We start from the raw sequence: 19640 nt of genomic DNA, 5'->3' as shown, positions 1-19640 counted from the left end.
CTTTTTCAATACGCTATTTTTTTCTGAGACAGCATTAAACTTTCACAGAAACCGATTTTACTTGCAATAATATAGATCGAGGTGAAGGTATTCTAAAGACTTCATATTTTTATGAAGGCAGAGGAGAGTAGAAAATGGATAGTATCAGGCACAACTGTTACCTTCTCAAATAATAGGAGGAAATATGTGTCTGATTTAAGCACAGGGAAAGAGAAGTTAACTACTAATAGAATGTAAAACCATGGATGAGCATCCAGATTGAATTTGGGAACAGGGGTGAAAATGGAATTAATGGTACACCATATAAACCAGCAAACACAAAATAAAACTGAAAGAATAAAATGAACTGTACTGGCAATTACACTAGAAACAAACTGAAATTTCCCATGGAAAAGGTGGAAACTGGTCAGACTGGTATGAAAGACAAAGTTTATCTATATGCTGTACCAAATGAAAAAAATTTTGAAAACAAAGGGATGGGCAAAGAGATAAGGGACAAAGGCAAAAACAAACTTCACTTCATAGCCTTATACCTCTTGAATATAGTATATACCCATTTTTCCTTTATCAAATATTGACAATAAACAACCATGTGTTTGCCCAAAACAAAACAAGACCCTAACAATTTTTTTTAAGAGGAAAGACAGAGCTTGTTAGTGGGGGTTGGGACAGATGGAGGGGGAGAGAAAGAACCCCAAGGAGGCTCCATGCTCAGCTCCGCTTGAGATCTCATCGCCCTGAGATCATGACCTGAGCCAAAATCATGAGTCACATGCTCAGCCGAAGGAGCTGAGGGGCCCCAACAAATTATAAAATGCTTTTTACAGGCAACATTGTCTCACAATAACCCAAGAAGATTAGAAATTAGAAATTAATGATTTAAGTAACCAAAAGGTTATTAAGGACTTAGAAATTAGAGCACTGATCCCCTAAATTAAAGGAAAATAAATACCATCTGTAAAAACACTTCATACCAAAACTTTTATTTTGAAATTAGAAAGAAGAAATTAAGTACTCTTAGAAAAAGAAACTAAGAAGAGAAATTTAATAAAGAGAAAACGCTGAATGACTACAACAGAAAAAACAGGAGGAAAAAAAATCCAAATGCTACTTTGACAAAATTATGAATGATATCAAAGGCAGAACTGCAGAAAATAGAGAGATTCAAATAAACATAAGCAAACATCTCATGAAACTAAGACTAAAACCTGAAACCTAAAACAAATGGCTGATTTCTAAGCAAATGAGAAATCACCAACATTGATCCAAGAAGAAGCAAACTTTATTAAACAGGCCAACTATTATTACAGAAGAGACTGGAAAGGTGATAAAAGAGCTACTTCTATAAAAAGAATCAGGACCAGATGGGTTCAAAGTGGAGTTTTCTTTAGCTATCCTTTATTCCGATGTTAACTTTACCTATAAAATGCCCTAGGAAAAGACTGAAAATTCCCCCAATATACTGAATAAAAGCCAATGTTATATAACCTTGGTATTAAAAATGATCACAATGTCTTAAAAAGTAACATTACAGACCAATCTTTATTAAAATACATGTAAATATTCTACATGAAATACTAAAGGAATCCCAATGTAAAAATATGCTAATACCTCTTTAAAGAAGGTTTATTCTAGAAATGCAAGGGTAGTTCAAAAACTGTTTTAAATCTAAAATTTATCAACACAACCCATTACACATCAAGAAATTAAAGGTGGAAAACACACTAATGATCTTATCAATATAAGGATTGCAAAAGGCACTGGATAAAATTAGACAATCATTCCTACTCAAAAACTCTAGTAGAATAAAGCTACTTAAAAATATTCTAAATAGGGGCGCCTGGGTGGCACAGCGGTTAAGCGTCTGCCTTCGGCTCAGGGCGTGATCCTGGCGTTGTGGGATCGAGCCCCACGTCAGGCTCTTCTGCTATGAGCCTGCTTGTTCCTCTCCCACTCCCCCTGCTTGTGTTCCCTCTCTCGCTGGCTGTCTCTATCTCTGTCAAATAAATAAATAAAATCTTTAAAAAAAAATATTCTAAATAGCAAAACTTTAGATTTATTTCAACAAAAATCAGAAACTTAGATACTTACAATCCTTACTTAACACTGTACTAGAGGTTCTAAAGCAGTGGTTCTCAACAGGGGAGAATTTAGAAACTGAATGGTGGCATTTTGGGCTGTTTAATTGAGATTAGAGGAAGGCTATAGCTATAGCCGGCATTTAGTTAGCTGGCATTTAGTGGTTACTGGTCAGAAATGTTAAACAAAACGACAACAAATGTAATAAAAGCCAATTCATATACAAGTACACATAAATTACCAATAAGCTATGAAAAGATACTCCCATCATTAACAGTTAAGGAAATAAAATTAAATTAACAGTGAGATAGCTTTTAACTGCCATTAGGTGGGGAAAAACACAAGACAAAAAAAAGTAACAGTGCTTGAGAAGGGGGAGGAAAAAAGGGTATTTTAGTATGTCAGACTTAAAAATACACTTATAGCCTTCTGGCAAATTAATCTGGCTACATCTATAAAAATTAAATATAGGGGTGCCTGGATGGCTCAGTCATTAAGCATCTGCCTTTGGCTCAGGTCATGATCCCAGAGTTTTGGAATGGAGCCCCATGCGGGGCTCAGAGGGTAGCCTGCTTCTCCCCCCCGCCATTCCCCCTCCTTGTGTTCCCTCTCTCGCTGTGTCTGTCAAATAAATAAACACAATCTTTTAAAAAATTAAATATAAAAATATTTTGAGCCAGTAATACCAATCTTGAAACTCCTCAACACAAAAGTACCAGTATGTAAAAGCATTATTCACAAAGATATGCATTTATAGCAACATGCTCACAGTGGCAAAAAACTGAAAGTAAGTGCAAATCAATAAAGGGATCTATATAGTAGGTAAAGGAGAGTAGAAGATGTAAGGAAAATGGGAGGGGGGAGGATGAAAAGGATGACATTTAAATAATTTTATAAAATTATTTCTTTGTATAAAACTATTTAAAATGTTTTAAAGTCAACCAAACCTATTCATTATGGAAAAACCAAAATAGTCTTTGCAAAAATAGCTTGAAAGCTGATTTCCAGTACTAACCATAATTATCTAACACTTAATTAACTATCCATCAGATGTGTCTATGTAATTTCACATAACTGAGATCATATTATAGTTAATAAACATTAAGAAGAGTACAGAGGCACACGGCTTAACAGTTTTTTTAAAAAAGGCTAAAGTCATGTCATTTACTGCATAGCTTCCATGTAATTTTTCCAATTTTGGAAATCAACATATTCAAAGAGTGGCTAAAGAGGACAACTCTGGAGCCAAATAGTGTATTTGCATTCTGGCTGCACCATTATTAGATCCGTTATCTTGAGCAAGTTACTTAACTGTTCTGGGCCTTCCTCATCTCTAAAATGGGAATACTAGGGCACCTGGGTGGTTCAAATGGTTAAGCGTCTGCCTTAGGCTCAGGTCGTGGTCCCAGGGTCCTGGGATTGAGCCCTGTATCAGGCTCCCCGCTCAGCGGGGAGTCTGCTTCTCCCTGTGCCTTTCCCCTGGCTTGTGCTCTCTCTCTGTCTTGCTCACTCTCTCTCTCCCAAATAAATAAAATCTTAAAATAAAATAAAATGGGAATGCTAACAATACCTAGCAATATCTAAAGAATAGTCACTAAGCACTTGCTACAGTACCAAAACTGAAGAGATGTAGTTACCTTTACTGTAAATACTGAATAAAAGAGAATATTCATATAAAAAAGGCCTCCGAACAACTTGCTTCCAGAAGGGAGGGGGTGGGAAGGATGGGTAAAATAGGTGAAGGGGATTAAGAGGTACAAACTTCCAGTTATAAAATAAAGAAGTCATGGGGGTGTCTGACTGGTTTTCGCTCAGGTCATGATCTCGGGTTCATGAGATTGAGCCCCACCTCTGGGGGCTCTCCCTTCCTCGCTTCCTCTTCCCCACCTGCCCTCCCCTGCAAGCATGTGTAAATCTTTTTAAAAAATAAATAAATGGGGGCTCCTGGGTGGCACAGCGGTTAAGCGTCTGCCTTCGGCTCAGGGCGTGATCCCGGCGTTATGGGATCGAGCCCCACATCAGGCTCCTCCGCTGTGAGCCTGCTTCTTCCTCTCCCACTCCCCCTGCCTGTGTTCCCTCTCTCGCTGGCTGTCTCTATCTCTGTTGAATAAATAAAAATTAAAAAATAAATAAATAAATAAATAAATAGGTCATGGAGATGAAAAGTACAGATGAAGGGAATATAGTCAGTGACATTGTAATAATATTATATGGTGACTACTGTGCTGATTGTGGTGAACACCAAGTAATTTACAGAATTATCAAATCACTATGTTATACACATGAAACTAGGATGTCCACTACATTGCAGTGATAAATATTTTTAAAATGTGAGATACACACACAAAGGAATATTTTTCAGCCATTAAAAAAAAATCCTACCATTTGTAGCATGGATAAATATTGAGGGCATTATACTAAGTGAAGTCTGTATGATTGTATGTGGAATTAAAAAAACCCAAACTCACAGAAACAGAGAACAGATTGGTGGTTGCCAGAATGGAGTGAGGGGGGAGGCAGGGGAAATGGGTGAAGGTGGTCAATGGGTACAAGCTTTGTGTTATAAGATGAATAACTTCTGGGCATATAAGATATAGAATGATGACTACTGTTAACAATACTATATATTACATATTTGAAAGTTACTGAGAGATTTTTTTAAGACTTATTTTTATTTATTTCAAAGAGAGTGAGAGAAGCAGACTCCCTGCTAAGCACAGAGCGCCACAACACTGGCCTTGATCTCACAACCCTGAGATCCCGACCTGAGCCAAAATCAAGAATCAGACACTTAACCGACTGAGCCACCCACACGTCCTGAGAGTAGACTTTTTTTTTTTAAAGTTCTCACCACACACACACACACACACACACACACACACACACACCCCAGTAATATATGAAGCAATGGATGTCTTAACTAATCTTACTGTGGTAATCATTTTGCAATATATACACATATAAAATTACTATGTTGTACATTTTAAACTATACAATGTTATGTGTCAATTACATCTTAATAGAGATGGAAAAATAAAAATCAGGATTATCAAAAAAAAAAAAAAAGGACTCCTTGGGCATAGAATAATGAGGGCATTCAATTTTGAAGAATAAGGTAGATTGACTGATAATCATATAGGGAATGAAGAATATATAACAGACCAGAGGACCCTGAAACAGAAGAAAGATGGCATTACAAATCAGTAATGAACAGGCCATTCAATAAACAGTGCTGGGAAAACCAGCTGTTACTCATTAGGGGAAAAAAAGAAAATGGGATCTCTATCTTACACTGAACAACAAAATCAATTTCAGATAGCTTAACCACCTCAACATGGTAAGCGAAACTTCAAAAAATTTTAGAGGACTATATACAAGAATAGAATACAACCATAGGATGAAAAAGAATTTCCTCAATAAAAAAATAAATCAAAGAATGCATATATAAACCAAAAAAGACGAGGAGCGCTTAGGGGGCTCAGTCAATTAAGCTGCTGCCTTCCGCTAAGGTCATGGTCTTAAGGTCCTGGGATAGAGCCCCACGTTGGGCTCCCTGCTCAGCTGGGAGTCTGCTTCTCTCTCTCTCTCTGCCTCTCCTCCCAACTCGTGTGTGCATGTGTGCGCGCCCTCTCTCTTTTTCAAATAAATAAATAAGATCTTTGGAGGAAAAAAAAGATGAGATATCATAAGCTGGAATGAAAACACTGCATTTACAAATCATGTAAATGATGAAGGATTTGAAATCAGATTACATAAAGGACTCTTTTTCAAGTCATATTAAAAAAAGAAAAAAAAAATCCCAATAAAAAAGGAGGCAAAAGACCTCAACAGGCAATTCACAGAAGATAGGTGAATAGGGTCAGAAATACAAATTAAAATAACATGATATAATCTCACACCAGTCTGACAAAACGTTTAAAGTCTATCAATATCACAAGTTGGCAAGAAGGTGGCACTTAGAAAGAAACATTATATGATTTTGGACACTCATTTGGTAATATCGAGTAAAGGTGAAGTTATATAACTCACTAGGAAACAGAAATCCCACTTCTGAGTGAATGGGCCAACCTAGAAACACTCCTGGGCCTGTATCGAAGGATACAAAAGAATTTTCATAGCAACACTGCTTGCAAAAGGCCCAAATTGGAGCAGTCAACAGGTAAAATTATGCAGCAGGGAAAATTAGTCAACTACTGCTACCATGTTGACATAGATGAATCTCAAAAATGAAGCTAAGTGAAAAAAAGTAAAACATTTATATAAAGTTTTATAACACACAAAACAATACCTTGTTATATAAATCATTTATATAAAGTTTTATAACACATTTATATAAAGTTTTATAACACACAAAACAATACCTTGTTTAGGAAGAAAAAAGTACTGAAAGTACTTTTAAGGGAAAGAGAAACATCAAGTTTAGAACTTGGGGAGGAGAGGGAGCAATGACCAGGGAGGGGGTAAACAGAGAACTTAATTAAATTAACAACTTATTCCTCAAGCTGGTTAATGGATAAAAACGAATCGAATCCTTTATATTATCCTACATACTTTCCTGTAAGCCTCAGTTACTTCAAAATTTAAAAATGATCACTTAATACAAACTTAATTTACCTTTTTAGCTTCTTTGCTTGAAGTATAAAAAGTAATTGTTAATTAAATCTCCGGTATAAAGGTAAGAAGGTAAAGGTGTCCCAGAATTGAAAAGATGCCATTCAGTTCTGTAGCAGCTAATAAGCATAATATGATGGGATGGAAAATGTAAAATGGGACATGAAGAACTAATGCCAGGAGGCATAAATTATTTTTCAAGAGTACAAAAGAGGCTTTATATCACTATTAGCTTTCAAATCCCCTGTGCTCCCATTCTATGCCACTATGCTGAATTTCACATTTACCAATAATGTTTTTCTTTACAGTTTACTCCATATTAATTTATATTCCCAGCAAACTGTTATTGATTTTTTGCATATATTTAAATTTCATATAAATGGAATCATACTACACGTATTCTCTTCCGTGACTTTCATTTTTTCTCTCAACATTATGTTTCTGAGATTTACCCCTGTGGTTGTGTATCTCAAATCATGCAGGGCCTGTTAATCTACTCTAAGACCATAAACTACTCTAATTTGAATGAAACACAAACCACTGGATGATTTTAAACAAAGCCTGACTTGATTTGACTTGTATTTTAAAAAGATTTATCACATCACTGTTGTGTTAGAAACAGACTATAGGGGGTGCCTGGGTGGCACAGCGGTTAAGCGTCTGCCTTCACGCTCAGGGCGTGATCCCAGCGTTCTGGGGTCGAGCCCCACATCAGGGTCCTCTGCTGTGAGCCTGCTTCTTCCTCTCCCACTACCCCTGCTTGTGTTCCCTCTCTCACTGGCTGTCTCTATCTCTATCGAATAAATAAATTAAAAAAAAATCTTTAAAAAAAAAAAGAGACTATAGGAGAGTTAAGGATGGAAGCAAGAAGTCCAATTAGGGGCTACTATAAGTAATCCAAATAAGACAGTATTAATGGCAGAGATGAGAAACTGTCGTATTTGGATACATTTTTAGAGTAGAAATAAAGAAACTGGAATCTGACAGTTTTGATATGTGGTATAAGACTCGATGACTAAGAATTTGGGTCTAAATGGGAGAGACAGAGTTGCTATTAAATGATAAGGAGAAAACTGGGGATGAAATACACTCATAGGGGAAGTTGTATCGGGAGTTCACTTCTGGACAGGATTAAAATGTCTGTTAGACAACTACTGGTAGATATTGAGTAGGCAGTTATTTATATGTACTTGGGAGTTCAGGAAGAAAGCCTAAAATGGAGATATAAATTTGAAAATAACACAGATAGTATTTAAAGCCACGATCCAGATCAGATGACTAAGAAAATGAAATACACAGGGGCGCCTGGGTGGCACAGCGGTTAAGCGTCTGCCTTCAGCTCAGGGCGTGATCCCGGAGTTCTGGGATCGAGCCACATCAGGCTCCTCCGCTATGAGCCTGCCTCTTCCTCTCCCCCTCCCCCTGCTTGTGTTCCCTCTCTCGCTGGCTGTCTCTATCTCTGTCAATTAAATAAATAAAATCTTTAAAAAAAAAAAAAGAAAATGAAATACAGAGAAAAGAAAAAACCCAGACTAAGCTCTAAGGCACTTCAACAATAAGAGATCTCCGAAAATACATATTAAAGTAAATAAAAAATAGTAACCTTGTTTGGACCAATGGGTAAAACAGGTTAGGACCCAGCTTGAGTGAATGCCAATTACACACAAAATAAGTATACTACCAAAGACAGAATCTTTAACTCTGGTCAGACATTTCATACAAGTGTGAACTGAGTTATAAATTGAGCATGGGTAAAAGCAAATTTATGTTTCAGAGAAATCCAATTTTATTACTAGAAAAAAACCTCAAAAGTATATTTATTATATTCATTATAAATCTACTGATCATAGTTACAAGTGAAAGATAATGTTTTTCAACTTATTAAGTAAAAAGACCTGTAGTTATATATGAATACTCACTGGACAAGCCGTAATACTGCATATACTACAAAGACACCTGCATTGTTTTTACCTAGTGAGCAGTTGCTTTGCATCCTTCCATCTGTTGAACAACGTAACATGGTGCCAACCACACGGCCTCCTACAACAATGACACGCACATCCCGTCCATGAGACTCCTTAACATACTTCTGGAACAGGTATGGAGCTTCATGGCGAATAAGATGGCTTAGATCAGCCAAATGGTGTTTATCTCGAGCCAAGAAAACCGCTTTGCCTGAGGTTGAAAAAGAATAAAAAATATATGTGAGTCAAACTGTGAGCAGTTGATATGTATCACCTGCACCTTCTTGGGTCTCAACCTGCTCTTTCAGAATCAATTACTTTTTAACCAAAGTAACAATTATGATAATGAGTAAAACAAAGCAAAAATGTGTATAAAGATGAAGTTAATAATCTCCTACCACCCCCTTAATTCCTACAGTAATCTAGAATTTATTTCGGTATATGTCATGAAGTAGGGGTCTACGATTTGGATTCCCTGCAGGTGAGCCAATAATGCCAGCCTCATTTATTAGCAAAACACTTTCTTCTAAGTAAAAACGAGTCATATATTATTATACAATATATATAATATTTGCCTAGAATAAAATAGCAGTATGTTACTACATACCTAGTTTTATTTCTGAGTTCACTAGTCAATTCCATCACTGTATTTGTCAAATTTTGTGCCAAAACAAATGGCTGTTTTTAAAACACAGGTATGGGGCGCCTCGGTGGCTAAGTTGGTTAAACATCTACCTTCAACACAGGTCATGATCCCTAGGATCCAGCCCTACATCAGGCTCCTGGCTCAAAGGGGAGTCTGTTTCTCCCTCTCCCTCTGCCCCAACGTCTGCTTGTGATGGGTCTCTTTCAAGTAACTAGCTAATTAACTAAATAAATAAATAAAATCCTTTTAAAAAAATAAAATAAAAGATGGGTATAAATCCTTTGACATTCTTCCCACCGAGAAGAGGGGGAATCTTTATCCTTTCCCTATGAATCTAGGAGTGCCTGTGACTGCTTCAAACAACGAACACAGCAGAAGCTTTTCTGTATGACTTTTGAGGCTAATTCATAGAAGGTCATGCAGCTTCTGTGTTCACTGGAGCCTCTCTGTGGAGCCCTAAGACTTCTTGGCTGCCATACTGGAGACCTAATTATAAACAATACATTCAACAGCCCCAGCTGAACCTCGATCCAACTATCCCTGTCAAGGCATTAAGCCTTGACAACCACTAAATGAAAAGAAATAGCTTCTAACCAAAGTGAACAGCGCACAGCAGACTTCCATAAGTTTGAAGTACCATGCACCAACAATTTCCTTCTAATTATTCTCCCAAAGTCCTTCGAAGGCTATACATTTCAATTGATAAGACTACTGTCTAGTCAATAACCATGAGGAAATACAAAAAAATAACAATAGCATTGATCAGATTAAGAAAAATGTATTTTGTATAATGACCCCATCAACTCTCAAGAGTAGTTTCAAAATGATGTACACAGTAACAATTCATACACACCTCTATGGCCTCGTGTATTCTTCACTACCATTGGAAACTCCAGTACTTCTGCTTCATCAATCATTTTAGCAAAATTTTCGTGACCGCCTGGTTTGAGCAAAAAAGAAATTAAGAACAGTAACTAACATACGTGTTTTGTGTAGTTTTATCTATACTAAAGTTAGCAACACAGAGGAGGTAGAAGGTTAAGAAACTGAGAGCTAAATTTTGTTTTTCTTAAAGAACGTAATTTAAAGTTGAGGGGTGCCTGGGGCACCTGGGTGGCTCAGTCAGTTGAGCATCTATCTGCCTTTGGCTCAGGACATGATCCCAGGATCCTGGGACTGAGCCCCAGATGGGGCTCCCTGCTCAGCTGGGAGTCTGCTCCCTTTTCCCACTGCTCATAGGTCTCTCTCTCTCTCTCTCTCTCCTGCTCTCTAATAAATGAACAAAATCTTAAAAAAAAAAAAAAGCTGAGGGGTGCCTGTGTGGCTCAGGTGGTTAAGCATCCAACTCTTTATCTCAGGTCAGGTCTTGAGCTCATGATCTCAGGGTTGTGAGTTCAAGCCCCACGCTCAGCATGGAGCCTACTTTAAAAAGCTGAAAGTACAATTAAATACCAGTTTAAAACAACCCCTTTTAAAATGGATGAAAGCTACCTTTAACTATAAATATTCTAATATCTCACTTAAAAAAATTAAGTACCTTTCAACTCAGTTTTCTAATTCTATACAATATTTTATATTTTTATCCCTTATTCCTCCACTATACAAAAAACAGAAGCACCAAGATCTATTTCAGTATACTTATTGCCTGGTTTAGATTAAGAAACAGAATAAGTCTGTTTCGAAGACTCATACAAGGTTGATGCTATGTGTGTTCTCTCCCTCTCATGAAACACACTAATTTTTCTTATCTCCATTATTAATCAGAGTTCTACACTGAATCACCCAGTACCCATGAGTTAAGTTTTATTCTTTACTATTTGTATTGGCTTAGAACAAATGATACAGTAACGAGATTAGAGCAAAAATGAATTATAGTTGTCAAAAAATCAGCATGGTGATATAAAAAAATTAAACCAGGAAAAAGTTCATTAATCAACTGCAATATCATACATTTGCAGCTTAAGAGAAATTAAGATGATGCAGTCCCTTAATTTTAAACCTTCAACATTAGAGTATAGGTAATATTTGTTAATTTGTTTAACCCTTTTCTCCTTTCCACTCTCTTGAAATCAGAAGTGTAGACTCATAATATAAACTAGAATATCCCAAAGGCATCTGACAGAATTCTCAAACTATTCATATCATCTCTTCTTGTGTAATTGCCAAAAACAGCAACTGTATCCAGACATGCGATACAGACTTGGGGAGTTCCTTTCTTTAAAATATTTAGGTTGGGGCACCTGAGTGACTCAGTCAATTAAACGTTTGTCTGACTCTTAATTTTGGCTCAGGTTATGATCTCAGGGTCATGAGACTGAGCCCTGCATCAGGCCCTGCGCCGGGCTCCACGCTCAGTGCTGAGTTTGCTTATCTCTTTCTCTCTACTCCTCCCCATGTGTGGGTGTGCACGTGTGTGCTCTCGCTCTCTCTCACACAAATAAACTGTTCAAAAAAAAAAAAAAAAGCCTCATTAACTCTCCAAGAATACTACTGAACATTTATTTGAAGAACTGTCTTTATGGAAACTTGTAATAATTTATAGTAAGTTTGATCCTTTCCAAAGAAAAGAACTGAACAGGCAGCAAATATACTAACATAACATTGTTCATGTGACTTCTCTGCTACTGATATGTGACCAGATAAATATAAAAAGAGTAGCACTGGAAGCTTCTATAGCAATCTTGCATTGCTCATTTTTATCATACTTTATAAAAGTACTGATCCACAGCATATCAGTCTTTAAAAAAAAATGATCATTTACCTTTACCATAGATAGTTTTGGAAGCACTGGTTCTCAAGTATAGTGTGTCATTTTCTTAAAAATAAGAAGACAATTTATGAAGAATTATCATGGAAATGCTGGTAAGGATAATCAGACATTAAACAGAGATGTCACCAAATCGTAATATCTTTTACCATGGCCTTGGCAAAGTAAGGCCTTTAAGATGGACTTGGCCCGGTCTTTTCTTTTCTTTATAATGAAGTTTTAGTGGAACACATCTATACTCATTTGTTTAAGTATGGTCTATCGCAGCTTTCACACTACAACAGCATTTCTGAGGGTCACAAGAGAGAACTTACGGTCCAGAAAGTGCAAAATATTTACTATCTGACCCTTTACAAGAAGTTTGCTAAATCCACTCTACCAATGTCATGGAATTAAATCTTAACAGAGGATTTATAATTCCTGTTTCCAGTTTGTTAACACTGAAAGTTATTTCTATAAGAAGTTCCTTCATGTTCACAAATTTCCTTGTATCATATAACCCTATTAATTTAGTATGGCTTTCAAAACTCTAAGTGCTATAAATTAGGCTATAAATTCTTATTAGCGAACTTACCATAAGAGAAAGTATCTGGCAGAGGAACACCATGGCCAGCCAACTCTTGAAAAGTCCAAAACTTATTAACACAGTTCAGGATGGCTTGAGGTCGGTTCATCAATCGGCATCCCATCTTCTCTAAATGGCGCAAAACAGTGATGTCACTGTCACTTTGCACCCAAGGGGTTGGTACTCTCACTACCACCACTTGGGGATAGGCAGTAATTAGTTCTCCATTGATCCGTAGACCTGAAATACATAGGAATGAAGCCAAAACCATTAAAAAGGAACATGCCAAAATACTTAGGAGTTTGGGTCACAAAACTAAAAGTACAATTTTGTTAAGATTTCACTGGAAAGGGGCGCCTGGGTGGCTCAGTCGTTAAGTGTCTGCCTTTGGCTCAGGGCGTGATCCTGGCATTCTGGGATCGAGCCCCACATCAGGCTCCTCTGCTAGGAGCCTGCTTCTTCCTCTCCCACTCCCCCTGCCTGTGTTCCCTCTCTCGCTGGCTGTCTGTCTCTGTCAAATAAATAAATAAAATCTTAAAAAAAAAAAAAAAAGATTTCACTGGAAAGAGACATTTCTTATATTCCTTTACAAGAAAAAAGAAAATTTAATGAGAAAAATTTCTGTAGTGGTTAAATTATGGTTATGTGTCAATAAAATGAAATACCATAAAGCCTTTAAAAAAGAATGTCATGGGGCACCTGGCTGGCTCTGTTGGTAAAGCATGGGACTCTTGATCTTAGGTCATTGAGTTCAAGCCCCACATAAGGTGTAGAGCTTACTTAATAAAATTAAAAAAGACTGTCATAATCTCTATGTTCAGAGATAGAATAGAAAAAAAATGTCCACGTACATTAATACTGAGTTAAAAAAAAAAAAAAAAGCAAGTCTTGGGGCGCCTGGAGGGCTCAGTTGGTAGAGCGTGTGACTCCTGATCTCGGGGTTGTAGGTTCCAGCCCCATACTGGGTCTAGAAATTACTTAAAAATAAAATCTTAAAAAAAAAAAAAAAGGCAAATCAAATGTATGGAATTATTGAAGCACTACATTGTACACCTGACATTAATATAACACTGTATGCTACTATAATGGAATTAAATTAACTCTGTATTAATTATATTTTTTATGTGTTCATTTTAGATAAAGCAAAATATAAGCAAGTTGCCTTCTTTTATGGTTTTCTTATATTATTTTACACCTAGGTGTTGCATTTTATTCAACACCGGTTAAAATTTATTCTTAAAAAAAAAAAAATCCAAAAACAGGGGCACCTGGGAGGCTCAGTTGGGACTCATGCAACCCTTGATCTTGGGGTTTTAAGTTTGAGCCCCACGTTGGGTGTAGAGATTACTTAAAAACTGAAAAAGTCTTAAAAACCTGTTTGCATCACAAAATAGTATGCTGTTTCAAAACATTCAAATACGAAAATGTATGATGTATTCAGCTCCCATCCAACATCCTAGGTACTCAATATTAATAGTGGTATGTATTTTCCCCACTGTTAAGTACAGAAATATATTTAGGTTATTTTTAGAAAAAGATATTTTATGTTACTTTCTCTCATCACTTAAAATTATGGAGACATTGGGTGGTGGGGAGGGCACGTATTGCACGGTGCACTGGGTGTTATATGCAACTAATAAGTCATCGAACTTTACATCAAAAACCAGGGATGTAGTGTATGGTGACTAACATAATAAAAAAATATTTAAAAAAAATTACGGAGACATCTTTCTCTGTCAGTACATATAAAGTTTTATTTATTTCTCTTTTTAGTGGGTTAACTGGAATTATACAAGAGATATATACCATACAACCAATACCTTACTCATAGACATTCATTCACTTAATATTAAGTAATTAAGTAATTACTATGTGTCAGATTATTTTGTAAAAATTATAAATAGATTGGTAAATAAGGCAGATAAGGTCCTTATTCTTAGAAGAACCCATTCAAGTGGGAGAGACACTCTTAAATATGGAAGTTCTGATATAGGAGAGAGAAGTAGGTAACACCTGAGTTAGGTCATAAGACTTAGAACTTACAGCCAATAATAAGTGAACCTTAGAAAAGCAATGGGGGTGGGATTTTTATTCCTGCATTTTTGAGATAAGAAATTTATTACACAGGGGCACCTGGGTGGCTCAGTCAGTTAAGCACCCAACTCCTGATCTCAGCTCAGGTCTTCATTGCAGGGTCGTGAGGTCAAGCTCTGCACTGGGTTCCATGCTCGGTGTAGAGTGTACTTTAAAAATATATATATTAGGCAGAAACAAGTGTAGGCAAAGATGTTGAGAAAAAAGAACCTTGCGCTGTTGTTGGGAATGCAAACTGGTGCAACCATTGTGGAAAACAATGTGGAGGTTCCTCGAAAGGTAAAAATGGAAGCATCCTACGATCCAGAATTGTATAGGGTATTTACCAAAAAAATACAGAAACACTAATTCAAAGGAATACACGCACCCCTATGATTACTGCAGCACTATTTATAATATCTGAACTATGAAAGCAGCCCCAAGTGTCCAATGATAGATGAATGGCTAAAGAAGATGGCATATGTATACAACGGGATATTATTCAGCCATAAAAAAACAATGAAATCTTGCCATTCACAGTGACATAGATGGAGCTATAGAGTATTATGCTAAGTGAAATAAGTCAGAGAAAGAAAGACCATATGATCTTACTCATATGTGGAATTTAAGAAACAAAACAAATGAGCAAAGGGAAAAAAGAGAAACAGAGACTTAACTACGGAGAACAAACTGATTGTTACCAGAGGGGTGGGCAGGGTGGGGGATGGGGGAAAAAAGGTGATGGACATTAAAAATACACTTATGATGAAAAATAAAATTAAATGCTTAAAAAATCTATATGTATTAAAAGCTTACTGCTGTTGTTAAGGCAGAGTGAGAAGGTGCTATGGGCTGATTATTCTCCAAGCTGAAAGATTCCTTTGGGATATTAACAATCTCCTTGCCAATAATTAAGTGGAGAATCTCTTCCGTAGCCCTACTGTAAGCCTGTGCTTTTTGAGAGCAGAATTTGGCTACACCATTAAGAAGTACTAGTGCGTTTTTTTTCGGGGGGGGGAGGGGGAGCTAGTGTTTTTGTCCTCAGGAAACAAGAAACATGTTCTTGCTGACTGACATTTTTTTTCCCACCTCCTAGAGTTCCAGAGGATTCTTCAGGATATCTGAGATATTTAGAGCTTACAGAATTGTAAGAATTTCATTCGTTTATTTATTGTGGCTCCGAACATTTTATCTTCAAAAAGAAAAAAAAGAACTGTCAGAATTTTAACTGAAAGTTTCAAGTGGAGGTACTATTTGTACACAATTAAAAACCCACACAATCTGTGCCAGATATCAAGGAAGCACCCCAAGACTAAAGGAGATGTGTCCCTAAAACACAGGTGACAGTCTAGAGGGGTTCAAAACTAGGCAAATTTTAGATGATTTGACCATCAAAAAGGTCAAGATTTTGGATTTTTTTGTTTTGTTTTTAGATTTTATTTATTTGAGAGAGAGCGGAGTGAGCGGGGGAGGGGCAGAGGGAGAAGTAGACTCCCCACTGAGGGAAGAGCCTGATTCCAGGACCATGGGATCATGACCTGAACCAAAGTTAGAGGCTTAACCAACTGAGCCACTCAGGCGCCCCAACTCATAACATTCTAATTGCAAAAAAAGTTCATGAACTCATAATAATTATAGAGAAAGGACAACCCCCCCAAAAAGTCTCATTTGCTATTACTGAAGGGACTACTATATATAACTCCTTATTCTAAAAACCAGTAAATAAGGAAAAATTACATTTATCCCACCAGTTCAGCAGGAACTACAGTTCACCAGGAAAAGGTAGGAAAAGCACTTCTTTGGAGATGAATGTCAATTAACACAGAATAACAAAATTTGAAAAATAACCATTTTGTAAACCCCAACGCAGTTAAGTGTATCAGGCAAAGATCATCATCAAAGATGTTAAAAGCATTAAGAAAAGGTTGATGGGATACATGTGCCAAAATATCAGAGATTTGCCAGACAAAAAGAAAAAATAGGTTTTTGCAACAGACAGACCATATAGACATTACTACTCAGGAATCAAACTTAACATCACTACCAGTGGCACAGACTGGCATTTTGTGCCTCCTGGTTGAATGCACTATGAAGTATCTACTATCACCAAGTCAGTAATTTTTTGCTCAAAATGCATAACCTGTATCTCATCATGTCAATTCACAGGAAACTTCAGAAGGCAGACACAAGGAAACTATTAGACAAACCCAGAATGAGACATTAAAGATAATTGTTCTGATTATTTCAAAAAGGTGATGTCACTGATTAAAAAGATGGGAAAATTGTTCTAGAGTTAGAAAGACTAAGATATTACATCCAAATACCCTTATACGAACCCTTACAGAGCCTGATCTGAAAAGAATAACTGAACGATACTTTAGATTCAACTATGAATATTTGACTCTGAAGTATCAGATGCCATTGAAGAGTTATTCATTCCTTAAGGTGTGCTAATGGTATTAATTTATATGGGACAGTGTTCTTTTATTTTTGGCTACAGATATTGAAGCATCTAAAGGTAACATGAAGGCCACTTGTTGCGAAAGGCGAACAACTTTCTCAAAAAGCTGTGTGTAATGTATATAATATTTACATGTACTAGGAGAGACATAAAAGAACAAAAGGTTACTACTGAACACTCCATCTAGGCATCAAGAGCTTGCTAAAGGTAATCAGAACCAAATCTAGGACCCGAAATGTTTCTCAGCCAGTGAGTTCTAGCTAGAAAAAGCAAGTTGGCAGTATAAAAGATTAACAACTTTGAGCTCCATATTCCCAGCTAAATTCACATAACAAAATTTAGTTGTTTGGGTCAATAGTCCAGGAAACTGATCCATAACTTAACTGACAAAACTACTGAAAATTTACCACCAAAAAGTGGTATTTCCCACATTTTAAAATCTCAAGAGTCGTATTACGAAAAAAAAAAGGACAAAATAATTATGAACATTTTATGATACTCAGGTCATTAAAACTATTTTCCAATTGGTCATACAGAACTAATGCCTACCATTAAATTCAAATTGCAAATCTGTCTTCATGAATATCTAACACGTCAGAAATGTCCTCTTAAGCTTTTTTTAATTACTGGTTTGTTTCCCTTACCAGGTTCCAAACTAATCAAAATGAAGTAGGAGAAGTAATTACCTAAATTCTGAAGAGGAAAATTGGATAATGGGTATTTATAGTACCAAAGGACAGATAATTCTCAAGAGTAATAGAAGACACCAAAAAGTCTTTATTAAGATTGGGTAAGTATTGAAACAGCTACTAATTCTCAAACACTGAAAACAAGAATACTATTAAGAACCCATTCTTCTAAGAATATAGATGATGCCTTTCCTATGTGCTTAGTTGCTTCCTAAGAAGATATATTTTGAGTTTCCTATCAAAATATACTTCTTTAACCCTCCTCAGCAATTCTTTTGCCCTCCATTTGTTTCCACATCTTAGCTAGTAATCCTACATAGAGACAAAATTATTTTCTTCAAAGGCTAGCCCTTTTGGGAATGAGGAGGAACCAATAAAATTCCTTTCCAGGTCCCTCATCAGTGGCACAGAAAGAAACAAAAGGAAGACTACTACAACAGTCTACCTCATTATCACTGTGCACTGCTGCACTGCAGCTGACAGTCATGTGTTTTAAAAAAGAGAGAGAGAAAATGGGTGCTGTTCGTTTGGTGGGGTTTTTTTTTGTTGTTTTTTGGTTTTTTTGGCTTAAATAAATTGAAGAAATGTTTTAAAGAAAAGGAAGAAGAGGGAAACCAAAAGCAGGTAAACGAGCAATCAGATTATCACTGTCCATTTTATAAAAGCATCTTTATTGAAGGTAGTGACTGGTTAGCTTCTTTTCCAAGTATCTTTAACAAATAAAGAATCTGAGATGAAGACAACCAACTGTATACCAAAAGTTGGCAGAAAAAGCTAAGACACCAATTATACAGAAATGTGATGTCACTAGCTGAATTAATTCATCTCTCAAAAAAAAAAAATTCTTCATCTCCTTAAATTTTATAAATCCCAACATTTAAGCTCTGCAGGTTTGAGTACATTCTCTTCAGCATTTCCACAGATAGTTTTAAGAAAATTATCTTAGGAGAAATACTTCCTGAAATTGATAAAAAGAAAATACCTTTAAGGAATTCTTCTATTTATACATTCCTTCTTTTATTTGTTCAAAAACATTTGCTGAAAACCCACTTTAAGATACTCTGAACCTTGGAATAAAACCCTAGCCTCACATTAGAGTTTTTAAAGAGGATGACACGGGGCGGGGGGGGGGGGGNGGGGGGGGGGGGGGGAGGGAATGCATGTAAAGTACTTAATAAATGACTGCCATACAGTAAGTGCTTAATAACTGCTAGTGGCTATAAATTACTCTGAGTTTACACTGCTGGGGAGGGTAGGTTGATGGCACAAATGGTAACTGTTAATAGCAATAAAACCTGGGAACTTGTTTCTTTATCCCCTTTTGTCCCCAATCCCAATCAAACTGATATAATTTTTTAAAAACATTTTGACACACAAGAACTCACTATTAGAAACCAGATATATTTCTATTTTGCTAACTTAGCAAGAAAACTTTTTTATGAAGCTTTTCCCTTTATTATTCTAATACAATTTAAAAATTAAAAGCTGAAATACTGTATCTAACCTAATTAATGTATTTTGTTCCCTCCATAAAATAGCAATCTTTCCTGAAATGGTAAAGAAAGGCTATATAGAAGATAAATGGGTAAATGTATAATTCAAGTCACTGTTAATGAAGCCAGCCATAAAAATTTCCAGCAACAGACTGCTGTAGAAGGAAGGAAAGAGGCAGCAAAGCTTCCTTGTGATACAGGCAAAGCCCCCTCTGTCCACTTTAAAAAGGGCAAGCTTCTTTGTAACAGTGGCTACTGGCTGAAGACAAATATTTATATCAATCTGTTCTAC

General features: G+C 36.4%; 1 protein-coding gene across 8 annotated transcripts in view; it reads right to left on the bottom strand.

Moving 5' to 3' along the window:
• RIMKLB (ribosomal modification protein rimK like family member B) overlaps window positions 1-19640 on the bottom strand; it is an 86875-nt gene that overhangs the window by 11182 nt on the left and 56053 nt on the right. For all 8 annotated transcript variants that reach the window (XM_034645258.1, XM_034645260.1, XM_019809884.2 and 5 more), the window contains exons 3-5: window positions 12642-12872; window positions 10154-10240; window positions 8662-8865 (exon numbers count right to left, since the gene is read on the bottom strand). In XM_034645258.1, coding sequence (XP_034501149.1) covers window positions 8662-8865; window positions 10154-10240; window positions 12642-12872 — 522 coding nt within the window. The remainder of the gene's footprint in view (window positions 1-8661; window positions 8866-10153; window positions 10241-12641; window positions 12873-19640) is intronic.

This window comes from Ailuropoda melanoleuca, chromosome 16, assembly GCF_002007445.2.
Source record: "Ailuropoda melanoleuca isolate Jingjing chromosome 16, ASM200744v2, whole genome shotgun sequence".
NCBI lineage: Eukaryota > Metazoa > Chordata > Mammalia > Carnivora > Ursidae > Ailuropoda > Ailuropoda melanoleuca.
This window is presented reverse-complemented; position numbering and strand designations above follow the sequence as displayed.